This window comes from Oncorhynchus kisutch, unplaced genomic scaffold (genome assembly GCF_002021735.2).
Source record: "Oncorhynchus kisutch isolate 150728-3 unplaced genomic scaffold, Okis_V2 scaffold1127, whole genome shotgun sequence".
NCBI classification, from domain to species: Eukaryota; Metazoa; Chordata; class Actinopteri; order Salmoniformes; family Salmonidae; genus Oncorhynchus; species Oncorhynchus kisutch.
Window position 1 is genome coordinate 1,220 of NW_022263072.1, and position 12,033 is coordinate 13,252.

Sequence of the window (12,033 nt, forward strand, 5' to 3'; positions counted from 1 at the left end):
AAACAACTCAGTTCTGCCCTTGAACAAGGCAGTTATCCCACTGTTCCTCTGCCGTCATTGTAAATAAAAATGTGTTCTTATCTGACTTGCCTAGTTAAATAAAGATGTGAGACGTTATGCTGTCATAACGTAATCAAGCTTGGATATTTCAATAGATGTTTGATTGCTCTGGTCTAGGGGTGCATCAGTTGCAGACTTGAGGACAGGAATTCTCCCCTGCAACCCCCTAATCCTTATCTGAACTCTGTGAGAACATAGTAAACTGTACTGTATGTAGCCTACCCATTTCTTGTCTTAGTAAGAAACACTGAAGAAAACAATAGCTTCCACGATGGATCCGGTAGTCTGGTTTACTTTTAACAGTATAGGCCTGCTGTGCTGTGCTTTGCTTTTGGTTATTTATTGTATACAAGTTATATACATAGACAGAAGGGTGTTAGTTATAAATACAGTATATTTGACTGTAGTTTAGTTAAGAAGAAAGACTTACACAGTGGTGTGAAGTACTTAATTAAACAATATTTTAAAGTACCTACATAATTCGTTTTTTGGGGTATCTGTACTTTACTATTTATATATTTGAAAACTTTTACTTTACTACATTCCTGTAGAAAATGATGTACTTTTTACTCCTTAAAATGTACTCGTTACATTTCGAATGCTTAGCAGGACCGGAAAATGGTTCAATTCACACACTTATCAAGAGAACATCCCTGGTCCTCCCCACTGCCTCTGATCTAGTGGACTCACTAAATACAAATACTTTTTTGTAAATTATGTCTGAGTGTTGGAGTGTGCCCCTGCCTATCCGTAAATAATTAAAAAAACAATACATTTGTGCCTTCCGGTTTGCTTTGTATAAAGACATTTGAATTATTCATACTTATACTTGAACAATTACATTTACCTTTGATACTTAAGTATATTTCAAACCAAATACTTTTACAAATACTTTTACTCAAGTAGCTTTAACTGTGTGACTTTTACTTGAGTCATTTTTCTATTATGGTATCTTTACTTTGACTCAAGTATGACTATTGGGTACTTTTCCACCACTGGACTTACGTTTATTTTTGACCGGAGAATTACTTGTGAATTAGGTTTGATGCACCCATTGCAAAGACTTGCATAAATAGCTATTTTTTTCCTATTTGTGCTGGTAGTGAACAGCAGCTGCCATTGTATCAGCAGCGAAAGACCGGAAACATTTCATTCCCAGACACTCCCTCACGAGAGAGAGGCCTGTTGAGATCCTCCCTCTTTGTGCATCTGTTCCAAGTGGCTGCCAGGTAAAAGTAGACGATAGCAGACAACAGGATTCTTAGTGAAAGGGGTGTTGTGAACATTTTCTTGAACTTTACTCGACTTTAATTGATCACGTAAAATGTTATCCAGGAACTTTCTGAAGTAATACTAGGCTACATGAGACGTTTATTTGTTCTACTTACGTTTGGATATTTAAATAGATGTTTGATTGTTCTGGTCTAGGGCGCATCAGTTGCAGTCTTGAGAATCGAATTTTCTCTCGGCACTCATTACTAGCTGTCATTATCCGAACACTACAACAAAGTTGTCAAACTGTACCCTACAACATTTCATGCCATACAAAGAAACAATGGCTTCCGCAATGGATCAGGTAAATCTGGTTTTAACATATGCCCGCTGTGTTGTATAAAATGTATAGGACTAGTTTTCATCACCTTTTATCCTCCACATTCCTGTGTTCGGTTTAAACTGCTGGACAAAAATAAACATGATTGTAAAACTTGTTAGGATATTTTTTCCCTCAGCAAAGTAACGTTAATCTACAGCTATATCATGTTTGGAAATCTTGTCATATTACCTAATATATCTCTACTTTCCTCCCAAAATGTGGCACTTGTTCACCTCCACTGATTTGAAAGTCAGATTATCCATTATATGACTAGATACTCACTCTGACAAGAAAATACATATTCTTCTTTGGGGTTTATCGGTGGTTGGCATCCAACTTTATGGTTACATTACACCACCTACTGTACTGGAGTGTGGGCCAGCAACTAAATCCTATCAACTTTATGGTACATTACACCCACCTACTGTACTGGAGTGTGGGGCCAGCAACTAAATCCTATCAACTTTATGGTACATTACCACACCTACTGTACTGGAGTGTGGGCCAGCAACAAAATCCTATCAACTTTATGGTACATTACACCACCTACTGTACTGGAGTGTGGGCCAGCAACAAAATCCTATCAACTTTATGGTACATTACACCACCTACTGTACTGGAGGTGGGACAGCAACTAAATCCTATCATCTTTATGGTACATTACACCACCTACTGTACTGGAGGGTGGGCCAGCAACCTAAATCCTATCAACTTTATGGTACATTACACCACCTACTGTACTGGAGGGTGGGGCCAGCAACTAAATACCTATCACTTTATGGTACATTACACCACCTACTGTACTGGAGGGTGGGCCAGGCAACTAAATCCTATCAACTTTATGGTACATTAACACCACCTACTGTACTGGAGGGTGGGCCAGCAACTTAAATCCTATCAACTTTATGGTAACTTCACACCACCTACTTGTACTGGAGTGTGGGCCAGCAACAAAATCCTATCAACTTTATGGTACATTACCCCACTACTGTAACTGGAGGTGGGCCAGCAACTAAATCCTAGCAACTTTATGGTACATTACACCACTACTGTACTGGAGGTGGGCCAGCAACTAAATCCTATCAACTTTATGGTACATTACACCACCTACTGTACTGGAGGGTGGGCCAGCAACTAAATCCTATCAACTTTATGGTACATTACACCACCTACTGTACTGGAGGGTGGGCCCAGCAACTAAAATCCTATCACTTTATGGTACATTACACCACCTACTGTACTGGAGGGTGGGCCAGCAACTAATCCTATCAACTTTATGGTACATTACACCACCTACTGTACTGGAGGGTGGGCCAGCAACTAAATCCTATCAACTTTATGGTACATTACACCACCTACTGTACTGGAGGGTGGGCCAGCAACTAATCCTATCAACTTTATGGTACATTACACCACCTACTGTACTGGAGTGTGGGCCAGCAACTAAATCCTATCAACTTTATGGTACATTACACCACCTACTGTACTGGAGTGTGGGCCAGCAACTAAATCCTATCAACTTTATGGTACATTACACCACCTACTGTACTGGAGGGTGGGCCAGCAACTAAATCCTATCTCCCAGCCCCGTTCTCTTAAAAGTATCAATATTTACGACTGTATCTAACAATGTTCTTCTTATTAAACTCAATTCCTGCTTGCACACGCTGGAGAGAATCCTTACTCCTGTCTTTGTGGTGTCAGAGAAATGCTATAGGAAGAGAGACTTTTCAAACAATATATTTATTGTAAGATATGCAAAAATGAAGCAATCAACCATCACTAAGAATAGTCCGTGTTGAAAACTCAATGAACAGAGCTGTCTTTTGCCTTTTATTGAAAGTACAATCCTTTTTTATCTTTGACAGTTAGCAGATGTTCAGAAACAGGCACTGGAAACAGATTTGTACGAAGTAATTTAGCTGGTCTGTGTAGATCATGATGGCTGATATCGCCACCACTCACTCTTCCTCCCTGCACTTCCCACATAGCTACATTCCTGCTGATTGTAAACAGCGGAGGTCACATACTGTGGTAGCACCCAAACAGCTCATACATCTGTACGCTCAGAGTTATGACTAAGTCACACAAGACAAGCCTGTATCAGCAAAGAATATTAGCATATAACAATAGACAATTCCCTCAGTAATATAGTAACATATAACAATAGACAATTATCTAAGTAAAAACAGTATAGTATGTCTAATTTAACAGTATAGTAGAATAATATAAAACTATAATATTAAAATGTCCACCACAGTGGAAAGAGTCAATGATAAAACACCAGAAAGCACACGTGTGTCACAACTTCCACCGACGTTGGTCCCCTCTTGTTCGGGTGGGCGTTTGGCGTTCGACGTCACCGACCTTCTAGCCATCGCCAATCCACTTTTCATATAGTCTTGTCTTCCATCAGTGATGACTCTTGCACTGAGATGCTGAACCTTAGAACGCTACGCCACTCAGGACCAATCTATTAAACCATCCATTCACCAGACTAGATACACCTACACATAGTCTGTCTGAAATGGGCATCCTATTACCTATATACTGTCAGGTGACATTTCAGATGCAGCCATCCCCTCTAACAGTTAGAAGTCAAACAAATGATGTCAGGAACTCCAAATGTCATTAAGTCGCTATTGTGGATTGTCCATGCAATGACGTCTCACAAATCATCATCGCCATGGTGATGCTCCATGACATCATTTATTTGGTCGGTTGAAGTGTTGTAGAGGAGTGGGTGTAGCAGTACTACACTCTTAGAAAGAAAGGTGCTATCTAGAACCTGAAAGGGTTCTTCGGCTGTCCCCATAGGAGAACCCTTTGAAGAACCCTTTTGTGTTTCAGTTAGAACCTCTTTGGTTCCAGGTAGAACTCTTTAGGATTCCATGTAGAACCCTTTCAACAGACCAGATGCTTTTTAACTTTCTGTGGAGAAACCGAACTCGTCACATTAGGAAACTGTTGCATTGAACACAGTGAGTATGGTGGGCTGAATTTTCTGGACATTCCTACCTTAAATAATACTTTTAAGATCAATTTGATAAAACACTGACATAAGAAGACCTACTTCTATGTGAAACCTTATTCCTCATCATGCCTTTTCTACTTTTGGTGGCCTTAACTTCATGTTGGTTTGCTATTGACAAAGTTCCAGTGAAGCTCTGCTTTTCATCAGCAGGTTTTCTAGTCATGAACCGTCATTTAGAAGCATAATTTCTCTCCACACGTATATTATATCTGGAATAATCAGCACATATTGTGTAACAATAAATCTTTGTTTTTAGAATATTGGTTCAGAAATAATATCCTATCCTATCCCTATTTATATAGAGTCTCAATTCCCTCAGGTGTTGCTTTATTATTCAGGAACATGTTAAGACCCTCAGAACCTTCCTTCGATTACAGCTGTTGACTCAATAGTAGTAAAGATTAGTTTTTGTTTTGGTCTGTTCAACAACAGAGTGATACTTGCCTTGTATCAACAGGATTTTGTATCTATCTATCACCCTATGTAATTCCTTATTGGAATTGTTTTATTGATCATATTTGTTGTCTCACACAAACGTACTGACTAACACAATTAAGGACGTTTATTATAAAATGATCAATTTATATTATCCTGCCAACCACTATATGAAGAAGTTTAAAAAAAGAAACACATTCAAATTGTACCGTTTGAAATGACCAGAAACCGTGTTGAATCTTTTTTTATGGTATTCAAGTAAAGAATGTGGCAAGACATCAGTAGATTTATAATGGAACATATTCATGAAGATTTTACACAATTATGGAGAGATGTACTGCATGAATTCTTCACCGACGATATAAATAATTTGGATAGATATTTTTCTTCTTCGTTCACTCGCCTTACAGTAGGTGGCGGTAATACTCCAATAGGTGTAGTCTGCCATAAAACCTTAAAGCACAAGACAACAGGAAATTGTTGACGAGAACAGCTAGGGTCGAACAGTTCATATCATACAAGAAACAGTAGCTTCCACAATGGATCGGGTAAGTCTGGTTTTAACATTATATGTCCGCTGTGTTGTATAAAATGTCTAGGCCTAGTTTATCATCATATTTGAACCTCCACATTGCTGTGTTCTGTTTGGAGCGGCAGGTAGCCTAGTGGTTAGAGCGTTGGGTCAGTAACCTAATCCCCGAGCTGACCAGATAAACACCTGTCGTTCTGTCCCTGAACAAGGCAGTTAACCAAGTTTGTATGTATTATGGATCCCCATTAGCTACAAAGGCAGCAGCTACTCTTCCTGGGGTCCAGCAAAATTAAGGCAGTAAATACAATCATGTTTAGCCAGTTATGGTAAACTGTAGCTAGTGTCGTGGAAATATTTGGGCAATCATATTTCACAAATCCTGGAGCCTGTGAGTTTAAGTAGATTTTTTTATTACTTCATAATTGTTGGTAAAATTATGATTAAATGACTGAACACATCATTTTAAATGGAACTGTAACTAAGTAAACTTATACTCTGTTTTATTATATCTGATTAACAATATGAGATCATAAGAAGGGATTGTGTGACACAGACAAGGAGTAATTAAAGTTAATGAACACCATTCCAACTAGGAAGAAAGAAGTGAACTGTGTAAACAGATAAGGTCGTTAACCTATGGTTGAACCGACGAAACGGACCTCTGGGGTTTTTAGAGAAGACCGTGAGTGCATTCCTAGGTTTTCTGTTAATTAGAACTGTCATCTAAGTGGTGATTGATAATGTTGAGGGGTCTAAATGTAACAGTACTCGTCTTGCGTTGTGTACAATCAGTCATCGACACGGAACTCCAACATGTAGCACCAGTCATGTAGCTTTATTCTGATAAGAACGACACAAAATTGCACGTCATGCAATGCACGTCTCACCATCCAACTCTGCACTCACGCACTGTACAAAATATTGGTGTAACAGTATAACTTTAGACCGTCCACTCGCCCATACCCGGGCGCGAACCAGGGACCCTCTGCACACATCAACAAAAGTCACCCACGAAGCATCGTTACCCATCGCTCCACAAAACCCGCGGCCCTACACCTGAAAAGGGCAGTTAACCCACTGTTCCTAGGCCGCCGTTGTAAATACGAATATGTGACTTGCCTAGTTAAATTAAGATTACATAAAGAAATGGACCAGCTTGGCTTTGTGCCAAGCCATGTAATAAAGTCTATATAAATGTAATGTTCCGGTATGCTCAACGCTAGCTGGGTACGTTAGCTTACTAGGTACATTGATAGCTTTAGGTTGGTTGTTTTTATGTTAAACTTCAAGATTTACACCAAGGACGTTGCCTCTCGGATCATCACTCTCCCTCGCTTGGGCAAGGGACATTTAAGGCACTCGGATGTAAAACGCAATTCAAGGGTTGAGGGTTTAGCCGAAGGCTGTTGAGTTTGAAACGCAGCTGGAAGGCAATCGGGAAGATGCAAGATCAGGTGGGACCATTATAGGCAATGAGAGGGCAGATATGCGTGTTGCCACAAAGTCAAACGTCTATATCGTATTTGTATTTAAGTTTAGGCATAAAGGTAGTGTTTTCAATGTTAGGGTTAAAATCTATTTAAAAAATATCAGTTGTAGAAATGGGTGTGTTCTATGGCTTTGTTTGTGGTAACTAGTGACAACCAGGCACTACTTCCATACAAAGTGTTTTTTTCCTCAAAGTTGCCTGGATGTGACGTGTCCTACTTTTACCAATACACTCCTAACAACCTACTCGTTACGAAAATGTATATATGATCAAATAAGCCAGAAGCCAGATTTTGGGCCCAGTTATCCCTCTTGCTTCTCCTCTTCCGTGCTGTTCGATAGGAAATGACTGCTATAAAGAAATATGGTGGAAACTAGCCTATACCCACCAATCCAATGCTCTTAGATTTGTGGTTTATAGTGAACGATTGAACATTTCAGGTAAAAGGGGATATTCCAGGGATGCACCCAAATCAGAGGTTTAGACTGAATTAATACAATATTTGGTTTAATGATCAACTGTAAAACTTCTTGTGGCCAACAGGACAAAGTTAGCCCGTCCCCCTCCACCCTCCAGGAGTCCCCAGGTCGACCCCCTCTCCGAACTTTACTGCTGGTTCTGGTCGACTGCAGGAAAACACCGGGACAGAGTGGAACTGAGAGACTAGAAGGGCAAGAGGAACATGGAGATATGATTTCATTAAGTAAGAACCATGGTGTGTGGATTAGTTAGTTCCACCCAATTTTGAAAAGTATAATTTGGTCCCCCCCCAAATTTTTTTGGATTTCACCTCATTTGAACATTTTTTAATGAAGAGCACATGTTCGATTTCATAAAAACATGTTTTCCCATCTCGAGGTTATATGGAAATGCATACTGTGTTAAGTGCTAAATAAAGTAACAGGGGACAACTGAAAACAACAAAACCACTAGTTTACATTGGTAAAATAGTCCTTTAAATCAGCCACAAATGTGCTTATGACAGGGCTAATGGAAGCTAGTTTTGTTCCATGGGGAGTGAAAATTGAATGCTAGCTTCACAAAAAAATATATTCTACCATTTTACTTTATGGGTAAAATGGTTCACTTGCTCAGTTTTCTACAAAAAAAACAGAATAATTTATTTTGCCCAAAAAATGTAAGGAACAGTTTCACCATATTAAAAACAGGTTGATCTTAAAATGAGGGACAGATGTAAATGTTCAGAAATGACTGTCAAAGTAACCAAATAACTAGGACTTTACATGCACACTAATCATTTGCTATTAAACTGATTATGGCAGTAGGATGAGTGTGGCATTAGTCATGTAAACACCTTACTCTGCTTATGTTAATTGGTGTAAGGTCATAACCAGTGGCCTGGGGCCTGGGCCTTCAGTGAGGTCCTACACTTTAATCTGTGTATGTGCTACTACAAGCAGCGCCAGCTAACTTCTTTTTGACCGAGTGCAGTGAGTTTAGGAAAAACAAAGTACTAATCTTAGAAATAGTTTTCACATACAAACGTTATACTGCTTAAAAACAACATAGTCGCTGTGGAAGAGCGTTTATTTTGATTGACAATTTTCAGCGTTTATCGAAGTCCCGTCAGGCAGCCTGATTTCAGATGTGTCCATGTAAACAGGATTATTAGGGAAATTGTTATTTCAAAGCATGTCAACGTTTAAATCAAACTCTTGTACTAATTGGCTTCACAATAATCGTATTATTCTGCACTTGTACATTTACTCAACGATGGTAAAACTTGGAGAAATGATTGTGTTAGTTGGGTTAAAATCTTAATAGAAGTGACACAGGGTTGATGTGACACAGGGATGATGTGACACAGGGTTGATGTGACACAGGGTTGATGTGACACAGGGTTGATGTGACACAGGGTTGATGTGACACAGGGATGATGTGACACAGGGTTGATGGAAGAACTTGTTAAAATGTAATACTGATGTACAATTTCTACTGGAAAATATGAAAGGGACCCAAAAGGCCTTAATTTCATGGAAGGACCCATCTGTTTATGGACCCATACTTGCAAAACCTAACTATTCAATGTCTTTGTTTCACAGGGGACATCCCTAATCGTTGCTCTCTAAGTGGGAGGGGCTTATCATCTGGGGAGCCTCAAAAACATCATGATGCTGACAAGAAAGAGAAGAGTCTCTCCAGATCAGAACACCTCAAACACCAGCATAGAGGTACAGGGAAAAAACCTCACCACTGCTGCTCTGACTGTGGGAAGAGTTTTGCTAAACAGGACTTGACAAATCATGAGCAAATTCACACTCTAGAGCATGCATCTAATACCTTAAAATCTCAGAGAATTCATTCAGGGGAGGGACCTTATACCTGCTTTGATTGTGGGAAATACTTAAATCAGTCAGGAGCCCAGACTAACCACAAACACACAGGAGAGAAGCCTTATAGCTGTGATCAGTGTGGGAAGAGCTTCAATCATTCAGGATCCCTGACTCTACACCAACGCATACACACAGGAGAGAAGCCTTATAGCTGTGATCAGTGTGGGAAGAGCTTCAATCAATCAGGATCCCTGACTAAACACCAACGCATACACACAGGAGAGAAGCCTTATAGCTGTGATCAGTGTGGAAAGAGCTTCAGTCGATTAGGAGACCTGACTAGACACCAACGCATACACACAGGAGCGAAGCCTTATAGCTGTGATCAGTGTGGGAAGAGCTTCAATCATTCAGGATCCCTGACTCTACACCAACGCATACACACAGGAGAGAAGCCTTATAGCTGTGATCAGTGTGGAAAGAGCTTCAGTCGATCAGGAGACCTGATCAAACACCAACGCATACACACAGGAGAGAAGCCTTATAGCTGTGATCAGTGTGAGAAGAGTTTCAGGACGTCAGATCACCTGACTGCACACCAACGCATACACACAGGAGAGAAGCCTTATAGCTGTGATCAATGTGCGAAGAGCTTCAGTCGATCAGGATCCCTGACTCTACACCAACGCATACACACAGGAGAGAAGCCTTATAGCTGTGATCAGTGTGGGAAGAGCTTCAATCAATCAGGATCCCTGACTCTACACCAACGCATACACACAGGAGAGAAGCCTTATAGCTGTGATCCGTGTGGGAAGAGTTTTGCTCGTTCAGGGTCACTGATAAAACACCAGAAAGCACAAACATGTTTTCTTTCATCTCCCTTCTCTCTGGCACCGGTTCCAGATCCCTAAATAAAGTTTACATAGAAAACATCTTGTAAACAGTCATCCAGCTCCCATTCTCTAACACTTTAGTATGTCTGATTGCCATGGTAACATATGTAGCATAATATGCAGCTCTGGATCCATATGTTACAAGCGTCTTGGAGTAGAAGTGCTGTGTGTGTGGTGGGGTGGGGGAGGAGGTGTTCAGAGCTATCTTTTAATTTATGAACTCATATTATCCATTAAATAATGTATAATAAAAATGTTTCACCAATGGTAGGTGTATATTCATGTGTGGGGGAAATGTTATCGCAAGAGAGAGTCTTGAATTGTACATCATGTCTCATACAGTCATTGGTTCCTGTAGGTGCTGGGTAGAGATATGAGGGGGAGACAGTCATGACCCCCTCAGACCTTTTGGCAGAACTCTCAGAATATGTTCTATAATTTACATGCAGGAACCAAATGTTAATGATGAATAATGTAAATCATGCAAATATAACCTGTCTGTGTTACCAGTATATAAGAGGACTAACGGGACTGCCCCGAAAGAGCTCCTGACCGTAAGTTTGTTGGAATCTCTCCAGCTGGCTGATAATAAATCATTATTAATTTAAGTTTGACTGAGTCCTCGGTAGTAATTTCCACGACACATGTATTCAATACAAAAACACATTAAATCCTTTATCTTATGTCACACTGCATGAGGCAAATGGTGGTCACACCAGATACTGACTACTGTTTTTTTTAAGGTATCTGTGACCAACAGATGCATACAGTTGAAGTCGGAAGTTTACATACACCTTAGCCAAATACATTTAAACTCAGTTTTTCACAAATCATGACATTTAATCCTAGTACAAATTCCCTGTTTTAGGTCAGTTAGGATCACCACTTTATTTTAAGAATGTGAAATGTCAGAATAATAGTGGAGTGTGATTTATTTCAGCTTTTATTTCTTTCATCACATACCCAGTGGGTCAGAAGTTTAGATACACTCAATTAGTATTTGGTAGTCCAGAGCTTCCGGCGACGGTTCCCAGTCCGGAGCTTCCTGCGACGGTTCACAGTCCGGAACCTCCTGCGACGGTCAACGGTCTGGAACCTCCAGCGACGGTCAACGGTCTGGAACCTCCAGCGACGGTCAACGGTCCGGAAACCTCCAGCGACGGTCAACGGTCCGGAAACCTCCAGCGACGGTCAACGGTCCGGAAACCTCCAGCGACGGTCAACGGTCCGGAAACCTCCAGCGACGGTCAACGGTCCGGAAACCTCCAGCGACGGTCAACGGTCCGGAAACCTCCAGCGACGGTCAACGGTCCGGAAACCTCCAGCGACGGTCAACGGTCCGGAAACCTCCTGCGACGGTCAACGGTCTGGAGAGCCAGGCACGGCGCCGATGCCCAGTCCGAGCACGGCATTCTACCCATGGCCTGACCCGTGGTCTGGGCGGGGGCAAAGACCTGCACCAGAGCCGACACTTGTCACCCCCTTACCCTCCCCAGTTGTTTTCAGGTTTTGCGGCCGGAGTCCGCAACTTTGGGGGGAGGTTACTGTCACGCCCTGAACGTAGAGAGCCTTTTTATTCTCTATTTTGGTTAGGCAGCCATTTCCCCCACTGTATTGTGGGTTCTTATTTATGTGTAGTTGCCTGTCAGCAATTCATCTACTTCACGTTCCGTTCGTTCTTTATTGTTTTTGTGCGTTT

The 12,033-nt window shown here is 40.9% G+C and overlaps 1 protein-coding gene across 4 annotated transcripts; it reads left to right on the forward strand.

The window, feature by feature from the left end:
- The first annotated feature begins 262 nt into the window (after positions 1 to 262).
- On the forward strand, positions 263 to 10,942 carry LOC116364960 (zinc finger protein 239-like). Of its 4 annotated transcripts, none has more exons than XM_031817727.1 (3): positions 263 to 340; positions 7,688 to 7,847; positions 9,208 to 10,942. In XM_031817727.1, the coding sequence occupies exons 1-3, from the start codon at positions 332 to 334 to the stop codon at positions 10,350 to 10,352; spliced, it is 1,314 nt and encodes a 437-aa protein (XP_031673587.1). In that variant the 5' UTR covers positions 263 to 331; the 3' UTR covers positions 10,353 to 10,942. The 4 variants fall into 4 exon arrangements, with proteins under 4 accessions (XP_031673587.1, XP_031673586.1, XP_031673588.1 ...); XM_031817726.1 differs by lacking the exon at positions 263 to 340 and adding an exon at positions 5,527 to 5,671; XM_031817728.1 differs by lacking the exon at positions 263 to 340 and adding an exon at positions 5,920 to 6,043.
- Positions 10,943 to 12,033: the final 1,091 nt, after the last annotated feature.

Excerpts from the sequence above, each read along its gene's own strand:
- LOC116364960 (XM_031817725.1), top strand. Across the intron at positions 7,848-9,207 it reads TGGAGATATGATTTCATTAA|GGGACATCCCTAATCGTTGC; the intron begins GTAAGAACCATG and ends TTTGTTTCACAG.